Below are 13,800 nucleotides of genomic sequence, written 5' to 3'. Positions count from 1 at the left end.
AGCTGGAGGGAAGGAAAACACAGCCTACAAAATGCTTACAAGATTAGCAGCAAATGATGAAGTAGTAACAAGAGGGGCAGAAAAATAGATTATCATCAGATTTGGGAATTGAAAGACAGCTCAGCAAAATACTAGGATATGGTTCATATAAGATGGAATAAGCCTGGAAATACACCCCCCTCCCCAATATTTCAGAACATAAAGTCTACAGAAAAAGAGTCCTAATGTATTGAATCTGGTTTCTCAACTGAAACAAAAGTCTTCAAGGAAGAAGATAAATGTAAAATTTTACAGGAATACATATGAAGTAGTATCTTTAAAGAATATAAATATATGAACCAAAAGTAAATGTGAGATTCAAATTTCCATTGCTAAAGTATTTTCAGAGTCACGACGACATTATTATTATACAACCATTCAAAATAAAACAAAAAAACTTACTGGAAAGGAGAACAACTGGTTTGAGAAGAAAAACCTTTCTTGGTAGAGCAGAAACAAATGTCAAGGAAAATACTTAGAAAAAAGGCATATATAAAGAATGGTCTAGTTTTACTGCATACGTCTTTGCCATGCAGAAACAGCTAAATCCCATCTGACAACTACTTTGCCTTTGGTGTACCTTGTCTTTAGAGAACAAAATATATCTGGGTTTGATATAGAGGAGACTAATTTTCAAATTAAAAAATGATTTTTCTTAAAAGCCTGGCCTTACAGTTTAAAAATTATATGATTAAAATCGAGATATTATTCCTATAAAAAGCCAAACTTTAATCCATTTAAATCATGAAACTTAAAACTTAACTTGAAGCAATTTAAATCATGAAACTTAAAACTCCATATTACCACCGTGAATTAACACTTCTCCACTACCTGTTATCTTGCAATTTTAAAAAACACTTCAGAAAGTAGCAATTTCATAAAATTATGAATAGTTCATACCTATAGTATCTTCATTTTGCCATGCAGTTTTACTTAAATCTCACTTAAAAAGAAATGGAACTCATTCTTAAAGGGTAGAATGTACATAATGTAAAGCAGTCACAGGAAGATTTATCTTTACTTACTGAAAATCAACAGTACAATTCTAAGATTTTTTTCTCATGAAACTATTGAAATAAGTCCTACTTGAAAAAAGAAATCCCACAAGAGTTAGCAATTAATAAAAACATCAAAATGAGAAATTTCCCAGCAAGGAAAATTCCTGTCATAAATATTGATGTTTATGTGGTTAAAAATATACACAATAACTATACTGCATTTTAGGCTCTATTTTTACTGTGGCACAGAACTAAAAGAATTTTTAGGCCGGGCGCGGTGGCTCAAGCCTGTAATCCCAGCACTTTGGGAGGCCGAGGCGGGCGGATCACAAGGTCAGGAGATCGAGACCACAGTGAAACCCCGTCTCTACTAAAAATACAAAAAATTAGCCGGGCGCGGTGGCGGGCGCCTGTAGTCCCAGCTACTCAGGAGGCTGAGGCAGGAGAATGGCGGGAACCCGGGAGGCGGAGCTTGCAGTGAGCCGAGATCGCGCCACTGCACTCCAGCCTGGGCAACAGCGTGAGACTCCGTCTCAAAAAAAAAAAAAAAAAAAAAAAAAAAGAATTTTTAAAGCTCTATTAGAAACTATTATCAGCCGGGCGCGGTGGCTCACGCCTGTAATCCCAGCACTTTGGGAGGCCGAGGCGGGCGGATCACAAGGTCAGGAGATCGAGACCACAGTGAAACCCCGTCTCTACTAAAAATACAAAAAATTAGCCGGGCGCGGTGGCTACTCAGGAGGCTGAGGCAGGAGAATGGCGTGAACCCAGGAGGCAGAGCTTGCCGAGATCGCGCCACTGCACTCCAACCTGGGCGACAGCGTGAGACTCCGTCTCAAAAAAAAAAAAAAAAAAAAAAAGAAAAGAAACTATTATCAAATAGGTTGCATCTTTATGGCCCAAATGAGTTGAAATTCTAAATAAGATCACTTCAAATTTAATAAATGACATTCTTCATTAACGGCATTTTTAAAATGGCTGAAACACATAAGTCAACATTACACTGAAGTTCTATCTGCAGACAGAAAAAGTTGCCATTCACACCAAAACTACACATATACCTTCTGATTTTATAGAATTGTTCCAATATCTTTTCTGTCAATATCATTAAAATCACCCTACCTGTTTGGACCGAGGTCTACCAGGAGAAAATTTTCTTTTAGTAATAGCTGGTTTACCCATGCCAATTTTTGGAGTGACTGAGATGTAAGTTGTTGGCATGATGTTTCCAGCAGAGGAACTAAGAGCTGAAGGGTAATTGTGCAGCATGTCATGCAAAGGCAAGTCTGAAGAAGGTATTGGGGAGGAAGACACATCTGCCTTGCTTATGTCTGCTGATGATGAAAATGATGACTCTGTCTCAGATGATAACTTTATAGATTTGTCTCCTTGGTATGAAACATCTTTCACACAACTCTCAATTGTAGGAGTCATTTCAGAGTCCATCAATCCAGTAGAAAGTTCAGAATTTTCTTTCTGTTCCTTTTCTCCTTGTAGTCTTTCTATAACCAACTGTTCCTCAGGACATAGTGAAATACTTCCCTCATGTGGGGACACTAAGGTTTCCAGTGGAAGAGTGACAGATTCAATGACTAATTTTGGAGGCCCCGATTCTTCTTTGGATACCACTGTTTTAGGTTCCTCTAACAACTGCAGTTCCTCTTGCTGCACAATGATCTGGTGTGTAACGACTTCAATGTTTTCTGTCACTTCCATTTTATCTTCCATTTGATCTTCGCCACAAATATGCTTCACTTCAGAAGACGTTTTCATTTCTTCACTATCAACTTCATTAGAAATCTGTTTTTCCAATTCGGTATTCATTTTATGTTGGGATGATACTACAAAATTCAGAACATTTGTTACGGTAATGTACAAATTTTAAATTTTCTAACTATAGATATATAAAACATTTTGCTACACTAGAACTTAAATCAGAAGGTATTCATCAAAGCAGGCAATTATTAAGTGAATGAAAGCCAAAGTACACAAGGATTTATGGATTAGAATCAGTCCCACACATGAAAACATGATGTTTTACAATTTAAGTACTTCCAAAAGGACAGAAAATTATACAGGAAAAGTTCTCATACTCATTTTTTAGTTAAGAAAATGAGGATCAATCATGTTATGTGAGATACCTAAGTTAAAAAGTAAAGACTGACCTAGAATGTGAAGGCATTTTCTAATAGCAGATACCCAGATGTAACAAAGTTACTATAGACTCAAAAGCACAGACAGAAAAGATTTACTATCCACCAATATTTATTTTGCTTAACCATACCTGCCAACCTACCCAAAACATTCTTTGGATATAATCCTTGTTCCTCATCAGTCTGTAACTTAAAAGACTAATCTTAGGAAATCTATAAACTTAGATATCAGAAAATACAGTCACTGGCTGGTAAATTTTAAATGAGGATACCAGCATGTTAAACCTTTAAGTCAATCTTGCTTAAACGTTAGAGGTGCAACTGACATGAGCTATAAGTGGTTCTATAAAGTAGGACCGCTGAAGATAAAAAGCATTTATTCCAAATCTCATCAAGGTAATTTTTAAGTTATAGTAAAAAGACACTACCATCCTCATTTACCAATCAGTGACTAAAATTTATCTATGTTCTTTTTTTTTTGAAACAGGGTCTCACTCTGTCACCCAAGCTGGAGTGCAGTAGCACAAACATGGCTCACTGCAGCCTCAACCTCCTGGGCTCAAGTGATCTTCCCACCTTAGCCTCCCAAGCAGCTGGGACTACAGGCATGTGTCACCATGCCCAGATACTTTTATTAATTAATTAATTTATTTATTTATTTAGACAGAGTCTTGCTCTGTCGCCCAGGCTGGAGTGCAGTGGCGCGATCTCGGCTCACTGCAAGTTCTGCCTCCCGAGTTCATGCCATTCTCCTGCCTCAGCCTCCCGAGTAGCTGGTACTACAGGCGCCTGCCACCACGCCCGGCTAATTTTTTGTGTTTTGTAGAGACAGGGTCTCACTATATTGCCCAGGCCTATACATGTTCTGATATCAAACTGAAATCTCATCTTCTTTCTCACTTTATTGAAAGACTACAGCTAAGGATAAAAGAAAACTACCAAATAACAGATCTGATAGTACAATATATTTTTAACCACAACCGCCTCCCCCAACCCCCTTCCCCCCCAAAAAAAACCCTTTCAAGAGAAACTAACCTCCTTTAGATCTACTGTCTCTTTAGATCCAGAATCTCTTAACTAAAAGATTTAGTTACTGTAATGTGTATACATACAGCAATTGCAAAAATGTCTTTGGAATAAAGACATTACCTTGTAACATAAAGACATTATCTTGTAACTCAATCAAATTAGGTAATATGAACATACTGCTTACCAGCAATGAGAAGACTATCTGTGTCAAGACTTTCTGAGGGATGACTCTTCTGTTGCTCTTCAGTGTGGACTTGAACTGCTGTGAGTAACACATTTATAAAATCTCTAAGAAGGAGTCAAAATTTTTGTAACGCTGTTCCCTCAACAGTAATTTAAGTAAAGAGTTTTATTCTACTAAATGTTAATTTCCAATATAAGCACGAAACATTGTACCACTTGTTAGTAAGTTATGAAGACAAAATTAGAAGTCTTTGCACTATGGTAAAATTTTTTTGTCTTTTTCTCTTTTTCTTTAACAACTAGACCTCACGAGGAAGATTATAGAAAATAACTTTTAATGAGAGTTGTTATATGTGAACTTAATAAATTTCAAAACATCTCAGTGGCTTTTTATGTATACATTGTACTTTTTACGCATACTATATAATTGAACATATAACTCCACATACAACACCAAAGACTTTCAAATGAGCCTGTGATTAAATGTAGTAAGTAATTTTCCCCCGACAAGGTCTCTTATTAATTCTGCAAGTACAGTAATAGCTCTTATCAATATGTACTACAAAAAGTTTAATTGAAATATCATGGAAATCAGTGAAATAACCCTCAATAGGACTGCTGAGATGATCCAATACAGCAAATTTTTCATTATCTTAGCATGAAACATCTCATCATCATCAACAGCTCTACTTAGCAACTACAACTAAAGAAATAAAAACACAAATTGCTTTTTAACGAAAAATCACTTGATACCTTAACGAAGTACTTATGATTAAATCTAGATGATAGCTGAACTACAAATATACGCATGTCGTTTCTCCTATTATTTGTCTAAGATTATTTTACTAAAAAACTCTTCCTAAGTGACTGCATCTTGGTTTTTATTTACTGAAGTTTTAGTCAATATTCACATATTTATTGTACATACACATTCTCTTCAAAAACAGAGTATATCCATTAAATATTCTTACCATCTGGAACAATTCCAGGAGTGGACTCCTGATCGTTGACATCTTTACTAACTGCATGCTCTGGGAATACCATTTGATCTTCAGGGCCTTCAACTTCCATTTCATTGTTATAATCTTAACAAAACATTATTAATTCTTTAGCTCAGAATGAGTTTTTTTGTTGTTCATTAAGTCAACAATTATGATTTTTGTATGAGTAAGGGCAAATCATCAAAAACGCTGTAAGTTTTTCTTCAGATTTTTCTCTTTTGAACCACATATATATTTACATTTTTTAAAAACATGAAAATTATAATACATCAAAAGGTGGGCCAAGTGTGGTAGTTCACACCTGTAATCCTAACACTTTGGGAAGCCAAGGTGGAAGAAACACTTGAAGCCAGGAGTTCAAGACCAATCAGGCCAACATAGTGAGAACCCATCTCTAAAACAATTTTTTTAAAAAGGTAACTGGCACATTATTTTAAAAGGATATTTCAAAACTAAATACTGATGGCATCCTGGAAATGAAACGTTAGTAGTTAAGATGCTTAGTTACCCTTTTGATAAAGGGTATGATAAAGAGAACTTTTATAAAAGCTACCACTCGTAGTGATGAAAATGAAAAACAATCTGGTGAGCAGTTCTATTTCCTTTATGCTCCAAGACTCATGTTTATAACAGTAGGCTACTACTAAAACTATTCCATACCTGAACAAAATCTTGGGCTGAAGAGGTGATAATTAACTTAAAAAGGACATTACAAAACTACAACACGCTTAGAGAAAACTCACATTATAAAGAACAAACTAAGCAAACCCAAAGACTGGGGAACTTCCACTGTCGGCTTAAAGAACACAAGTGAAGGAAAGCATGATAGACCTGGAATTCAAATACTAAAAAAACTATCTTAAGTTACATTCGATTTTAGCCATCAGATTCAGAGATGACCAACATAACAAATACATTTAAAAGTTGAGAAACTGAGAACAAGATGGAATCTGGAATACAGGATCCTCTCTTCTTGATTAAAGCAATATATTGGTGACACATTGGCACAACATTACAAAAAAAAAAAAAAAAATCATTCTCAAGTTTACCTGTAGTGAGCTCAGCTATCTCCACTTCCTCACCTGGCTGTAAAGGATCCATCTCAGCTCCCAGGTGTTTACAATACATGCAGATATACTCTTCTTTGAGCTGAGGATCCAGTTCATGATCTGTTGGTTTGTCACACTCTAGGTGAACCCACCTGCAGTGATAAGCATACTTAAATAAAAGTTTCTCACGTCAAGTTATTGTCTAGGTAAAGAGAAGGCATTGCTGAAAAGCTAGATATGAAAATGGTTAATTAAGGATGAGAGGAGAGACGTTAGAGGGGTTGCTAACTGACAAAGGTTTTTTAAAGGATTTTTTTAAAGGACATCTGTGGATGTCACTAGAGATGCTGCCGTATTTTTTACTTGACATTTTTAAGCTATTTTTTCTTTACTTTCCCTATCAGTGCTCATTTCTGATGTGGTCTGGTCTTTTGCCCATTTACTTCCTTATGCCTTTGAGACTCAAAACCATCATTTAATTCCATCTATAACAGCAATCAGTACTGATGGAATTGCTACAGTGATAAAAACTTAGAAGCTGTAAGATGGTAGAGCAAATGACCACATGAATAAAACAACTGACAAAACAACTGAATAGAATAACTATCTTCTTACCTTTTGCACATATTACAATGAAGCATGTCTTTCTGCAATTCTGGATGATAGCACTTCCCACAGAAGGGACATAAGTTATCCTGCTGTTGGTAACAATTGTCACATATCAGGCAATTGTGATGCCACTGAGAACTAGACCGTGTGCCACACTCTATACATATTCTGCAATTCTAAACACGAGGAAAAACAAAAACAAAAACACTTTGTTATGCATTTGTAATTGTAGTTCTGATGTAAACCTTTAAAAAAGTCATGAATCATTTGTGGATTGTACGTTTAGCTTTTATTTTCATGACACTAATTGAGGGTATAGGCTTTTTTTTTTGTTTTTTTTTTTTTTTTTGAGATGGACTCTCACTTTGTTGCCCAGGCTGGAGTGCAGTGGTGCAATCTTGGCTCACTGCAACCTCTGCCTCCTGGGTTTAAGTGATTCTCCTGCCTCAGCCTCCTGAGTAGCTGGGACTACAGGTGTGCGCCACCACGCCCAGCTAAATCTTGTGTTTTTAGTAAAGACAGGGTTTCACTATGTTGGCCAGATTGGTCTTCAACTCCTGACCTCAAGTGATCTGCCTGCCTCAGCCTCTGAAAGTGCTGGGATTACAGGTGTGAGCCACTGTGCCTGGGTATACACCTTTTAAAAAGCTGTTTTCAATGTCTGATGTGACCTCACAAAATCTGCACTGAAATCTCCAGGAAAATGTAAATAAGGGAATGGGGATATCCAGGAAAACATATAGGTGGAAGAGATGAAACCAAAAAGACAGCAACCCAAAACTCAAAAAAAGAAACATATTCTAGGATCAGGAAGTAATTTTTGTGGAGTAAGTCTACTCAACCTATTACACTGCAGAAAGCAAAATGGTGTTGCTACATATAGTATTCTTCTTGCTTCTTGGTAGCTTAAGAACTAAAAACTAAAACTAAAGAACTCTCTCTTAAAACAATAGCATGGCCAGCCTGGTGCGACAGGTTGATGTCAGTAATCCCAGCACTTTGGGAGGCCAAGATGGAAGGATTGCATGAAGCCAGGGATTCGAGACCAACCTGGGCAAGAAGACAAAACACCCCTTTTCTACAAAAAAAAAAAAAAAAAATTAAATTAGCCAGGCATGGAGGTGCACACCTGTAGTCCCTGCTACTTGGGAAGCTGAGGCAGGAGGACAGCTTGAGCCCAGGAGTCTGAGGCTGCAGGGAGCTATCACGCCACTACATTCAAGCCTGGGCAACAATGCGAGACTGCCATGGCGGGTGGGCAAACACAGAGCATGGCCAACTCCATGTGACTTGGTGTCTGAAAATGTGAAAATAAATTGCTCCACATCAAAAGTCCAATGATGGCCCTTCATGTTTTTAGAATAGAGGGAGTGGTCCTATCCTTACCAAATTAGAATCGTTTATGAAGTAAAAGGCCAACCAGAGGCCAGCCAAAACTACTTCTGTGCCTGTGAGCTAGTCAGCCTTAAAATCCTGGGGATAAGGTTAATAAATTGTGGGGCTCTCATTACCCACCCCAAATTTCTAATCTAAAACATCAATAAAAAGGAACTTTATCTTTCTGTGCTACTGGGCTGATATGAAAGGGATGCTCACTTAAAAAGAGAAACTACTAGGAACCATAGATCAGAAGTCTTAAAGATTAAAATGAATGCACTTTAAAATACTGAGGGAAAAAATACTAAATAGCTGGGCATGGTGGCACAGAACTGTGGTGTCATCTATTTGAGAGGCTGAGGCAGAAGGATCTCTTGAGCCTAGGAGGTAGAATTCAACCTGGGCGACACACTGAGACCCCATCTTTTGACTACATATACGTATTTTTTTAAAAGAATGTATTATCCTTTATCGAATGAGAAGGAGAAAAGAAAAACAATCCTAAATAAAATACTATCAAACAGATCAATACCACGTTAAGAAAATAATAACTATGCCCAGGTGGAGTTTATACAAGAAATTCAAAGATATTTAATATTAGAAAAACCCATTAATAAAGTTTAACAAATTAAAAGGGAGGAGAAAAAAATCATTTCAATGCAACAGATGCTTAAAGAAAGAAGTCTTTGGGAAGAATCAAAACCCATTCCTAATAACTCTTGAGAAAGTAAAAATGGATGGGTATTTCTCTAATGTGATCAACATAAATACTTCAATTCTAAAGGCAATACCTTATTTTATGGGGGAACCCTAGAGGTATTCCCACTAAGGACAGGAAAAAGCAAGGGTGCCTACTATCTCCACTACTATTTTAACATGTTTCTGGAGCCAATGCAAGCATGGAAATAAATGAAAGCAGAGACATTAAGACCAAGAAAAGAAAAAACTCTATTTGTAAATAGAGTTGGAACATCCTAGAAAATTTTTCAAAAACTCAATAAAAGATTTCAACAAAGTACTAGGATATAAAATTAGCACGCAAAAGACAACAGAATTCACACACACAAATAACCAGTTAAAGGAAAGTAAGAAAACCCCCTTTATAACAGCAGAAAAATAAATATTCAAGAATAAGCTTAAATGTTCAAAATCAGTATTAAGACAATTATAAAACACTCCTAAAAGACACAAAACTAGACTTTAACAAACTTGTGAAGACATCCCTTGTTCTTGGTTAGGATGTCTTAAAATCAAGATGTCAATCAACTCTCACTAAATATATATATTTACGTTTTGGAGACATGGTCTTGCTTTGTAGCCCAGGCTAGAATACAGTGGCATGATCACGGCTCACTGCAGCCTCGACCTCCTGGGCTCAAGTGATCCTCCCACCTCAGTCTTCTGAGTAGCTGGGACTACATAGTGAGACCCTGTCTCTACAAAAGCAAAAAATTAGCTGGGCTTGGTGGTACACATAACTCCTAGCTAACTCGGGAGGCTGAGGCAGGAAGATTGCTTGAGCCCAGGTCAAGGCTACAGCGAGCTATGACCATACTACTGTACTATGGCCTGGGAGACAGGGTGAGACACTGTCTCAAACAAATAAGCAAAAAAAAAAAAAAAAAAAAAAAAAAAGAACAAATAAACTAGCAGAAAATATTTGCATCATGTAACACAGATGAAGGCCTTACATCCCTAACTTATAAAGAACTCTTAAATTTAGGGGAAAAAAATGCCAAAATCTTCAAAAACAGGCAAAACACATGAACAGACAATTCACGAGAAGGAATAAAAACTGACCCTTAAACACATGGAAAAACGATCAACTTCACTCTTACGAGAAACAAAAATTAAAACTACATTGATATACCACTTTTCACCCAGAAGACAGGCAAACATTCAAAAGCTGAACAAGTCATCCTGTTAGCAAAGATGTAGGAAAAGTTCTCTCATACATCTCTAGTAGCAATGCAAAGTACCATAAGCCCCAAGAAAGGAAATTTGACAGTTTCTAACAAAGCTACATATGCGTACACTCCTGAGACAATAATCCTACTTCTAGGAATTTACCCTATAGATTTGTCCCTGAGAATTCAAAAATACATATGCACAAAGCTATAGACTGTAAAATCATTTATAATGCAAAATATTGTAAACTATCAAAATACCAAAGCACAGGCCACTGGTTGAGTAACCCATAGCACAGATACACAGTGGAGTGCTATGCAGTTGTTTAAAAGCAGAATGAGATCTCTTGAACTTGCCTAACTTGCCTGGAAGTGATTTCCAGATTTTATTACATGAAAACAGCAACATGCAAAAGAACATATACAACATGCTACCTTCAGTGAAAGTAAGAGCAATATATCTTCTTAGAGGAAAAATAACAGGAAGTTTAAAACAGAAAACAATGAAGTTAGTTACCTCCAAGAGGTTGAAGGAAATGGGGTATAAGTAATAAACAAGAGGCAGTGACAATTCTGAGTAAAACTTTATACAGCTTTGAGTTTTGAAAGTATACTAATATCTTCTATATTTAAAAAATTAAATCACTAAGAAAAGAAAGGGGAATAAAATCTATTACTGAGAGCAAACTGAAGCAGATTTGCTTTTTAGATGGAGCAACTGAATAAATGTGCTGACGTTGCTGCAACCCAGAATTTTTATTGTAGAAGAACAGACATGCAAGAATGAGAAGGCAAAGAACTCAGTGGAGAAGGATAAGAACTGGGGGTACTGGTGTAAATTCATTATTTCTAAGTTATGTATATGTAAGGGTATATGAATATTTATGTGTACAAATGGAAGTGTAGGGGTATCCAATCTTTTGGCTTCCCCTGGACCACACTGAAAGAAGAAGAATTGTCTTGGGTCATACACAAGATACACTAACACTAATGACAGCTGATGAGCTATGCACATCCCCCCCCCCCCCAAAAAAAAACACCTCATAATGTTTTAAGAAAATTTATGAATTTCTGTTGGGCCACATTCAAAGCCATCCTGGACCACATGTAGCCTGCGGGCCATGGGTTGGAAAAGCTTGTGTAAGTGTATACACATGCATGTATTTCCTGACACCACCAGGTGAAAGGGTGAAGAAGCAAACACCCTCCAGTAGCAACGAGCACACCCAATACCCACTCCCCACTAAAGGAATCCAGGACTGGGGCATGGGAGGTATAAGATGAGCTTGTAACATCTTGTTATACCAAAAAGTAATGAAGTGTTCACATAAGTGGTGAGGGCAGAACACTGGCACCAGCTTGAAGGAGCAACTGACAGCAAACATGGGACCATGTGAACACAAAAAATAATTAGGTAATGAGTTGTAAATGACTGACTGAAGATAATAGGAGCTCATGAGTCAATATCAATAATTAGTAAGTTTAACATGTGAAAGAAGTATTCTTGCTTACAAAAGAAAGCAGAGGGCTAACTGGTAAATGTGGTGGGAGTGCTAAGAGCTGGAAATGCATCATTTGCAACCAAAAGAAAGCAGGTTAAAATGGCATCATCAGGCAGTAAGTTTTTTGTTGCTGTTGTTCGAGATGGAGTCTCTCTCTGTCACCCAGGCTGGAATGCAGTGGCATGAGCTCAGCTCACTGCAAACCTCTGCCTCCCGGGTTCAAGCGATTCTCCTGTCTCGGCATCCTGAGTAGTTGGAATTACAGGCAGCCGCTACCATGCCTGGCTAATTTTTGTACTTTTACTACAGACAGGGTTTCACCATGTTGGCCACGCTGATCTCAAACTCCTCACCTCAAGTGATCCGCCCGCTTCAGCCTCCCAAAGTGCTGGGATTACAGGTGTGAGCCACCACCCCTGGCCTAGGGAGTAAGTTTTTAAAATCTAGAAGGAAGTTCTGAGGAAAAGCAAGATATCTGCATGGTCTTAAAGTGTCTCCTCACATACTGCTTTATTAGATACAAAGGAGGGGGAAAAAGAAGAAATTGGGCAACAGCCTGACCAGGTGATTCCCATGAGGGAAAGTGGAATAATGTATGCTTCCAGCTGTGATACCTTGAGGATGGATCAGCACTTTGCAGTATTCTGGCCAATAATGCATGCCTCTCATCTAATCATAAGGGAATATCAAAGACAAAATGGGGAAATTTCTGTTTGAAAAAAGAAAAAAACAAGTATATTGGGAAGAACTCTATTCTTCAAAAATACCAATGACAAAAACTAAATCCTAGAACCTACTTGGAGGAAGGGGTAGGTTATGAATGACATAAGATCAAATGACATAATTGGAATACGGCTAAACATACTACACTGATGTAAGTTTAGGAAGTTGACAGCAGGATTGTGATTTTTTAAGAATATTTCTATTATTAAGAAATACATATTGAAATAGTGGTAAAAAGGCGTAAGGTATGTAATTAACCCTCAAATGGTAGGGGACTGGGGGGAATAGAGACACACACATACATACACACACAAAGTGAGGGCATGCCCAATGATAATGAAATGCTAACAACTGATGAATCTAAGTAAATGGGATACGGGTATTATTTTTATTTTTTCCAACTTTTAAGAGTTTGAACTTATTTTCAAGTAAAAATTTTCTAAAAATGCATAACACTCCAACAGACAGACATTCTTGAGATAAAAATAGGACAAAGAAACCTATCTGACAACGACTGGTTTACAATAAAGATCCTGAAAAGATCACCCCCGACTCCAGTTCACTAGAGAGCAGCCCCAAACTAGACCGACAGCCCCTTGGGGACACACCGATTTGCCCCCACATCTCCAGCCTTGACCACAGTGATATTCACACACAGTAAACACTCAAATGTTAAATGCAAACAAATGAGCAAATTATGACTCAAGACTACAGAGAGAACTACAGAAGAATTTAACAGCAGAGAAATACAATCATTCTTCAAATGGTTCAAAGGACAAACCTTCCAAACCATGAAAAACTCTATGGTAACTGTTTCTGTGCTTACTTTGTGTTAGGCATTGTGCTGGGCACTTTATAGACACCACTTCATTAAATCCAACACCCCTGTGAGGTAACTACTATTAACCTTCTATACACTGACTTACGGAAGTTATATAGGTAGCCAAAGATCATAAATTTAATAATTGAAGAAGCTGAAATTTGACTCCACAGCATAAGCTTTTAACCACCACATTATAGTGCCTTCAAAGAACAGAATAAAAAGATTAAGTACCCAATAGTATTCCCAGAAATTATGTAATTCTGTCACTCTGAAAGAGAACAGCAGATTACAAAGAGCAAATTAGAAAGGAGCACACCAAAGGGGAGACACGACAAGCTGAGAAAGAAAGAAACCCAGAATTCTCTACTAGTTCTCAAGATAATGAAAACCGTAATAAAGAAGATTAA

General features: G+C 37.2%; 1 protein-coding gene across 18 annotated transcripts in view; it reads right to left on the bottom strand.

Annotated features, from left to right (window-relative positions):
- The window catches only part of LOC105474928 (lysine methyltransferase 2C), a 310,251-nt gene that overhangs the window by 117,900 nt on the left and 178,551 nt on the right, over window positions 1-13,800 (bottom strand). For 17 of the 18 annotated variants that reach the window (XM_071094207.1, XM_071094202.1, XM_071094205.1 and 14 more), the window contains 5 exons: window positions 7,068-7,237; window positions 6,453-6,604; window positions 5,374-5,487; window positions 4,404-4,481; window positions 2,160-2,878 (listed from right to left, as the gene is read on the bottom strand). In XM_071094207.1, the coding sequence (XP_070950308.1) occupies window positions 2,160-2,878; window positions 4,404-4,481; window positions 5,374-5,487; window positions 6,453-6,604; window positions 7,068-7,237 (1,233 nt within the window). The remainder of the gene's footprint in view (window positions 1-2,159; window positions 2,879-4,403; window positions 4,482-5,373; window positions 5,488-6,452; window positions 6,605-7,067; window positions 7,238-13,800) is intronic. The other variant, XM_071094206.1, reaches the window with a different exon arrangement.

This window comes from Macaca nemestrina, chromosome 4 (assembly GCF_043159975.1).
Source record: "Macaca nemestrina isolate mMacNem1 chromosome 4, mMacNem.hap1, whole genome shotgun sequence".
Lineage (NCBI taxonomy): Eukaryota > Metazoa > Chordata > Mammalia > Primates > Cercopithecidae > Macaca > Macaca nemestrina.
The sequence above is the reverse complement of the archived record's forward strand: the minus strand, read 5'-3'. Positions and strand labels throughout refer to the sequence as shown.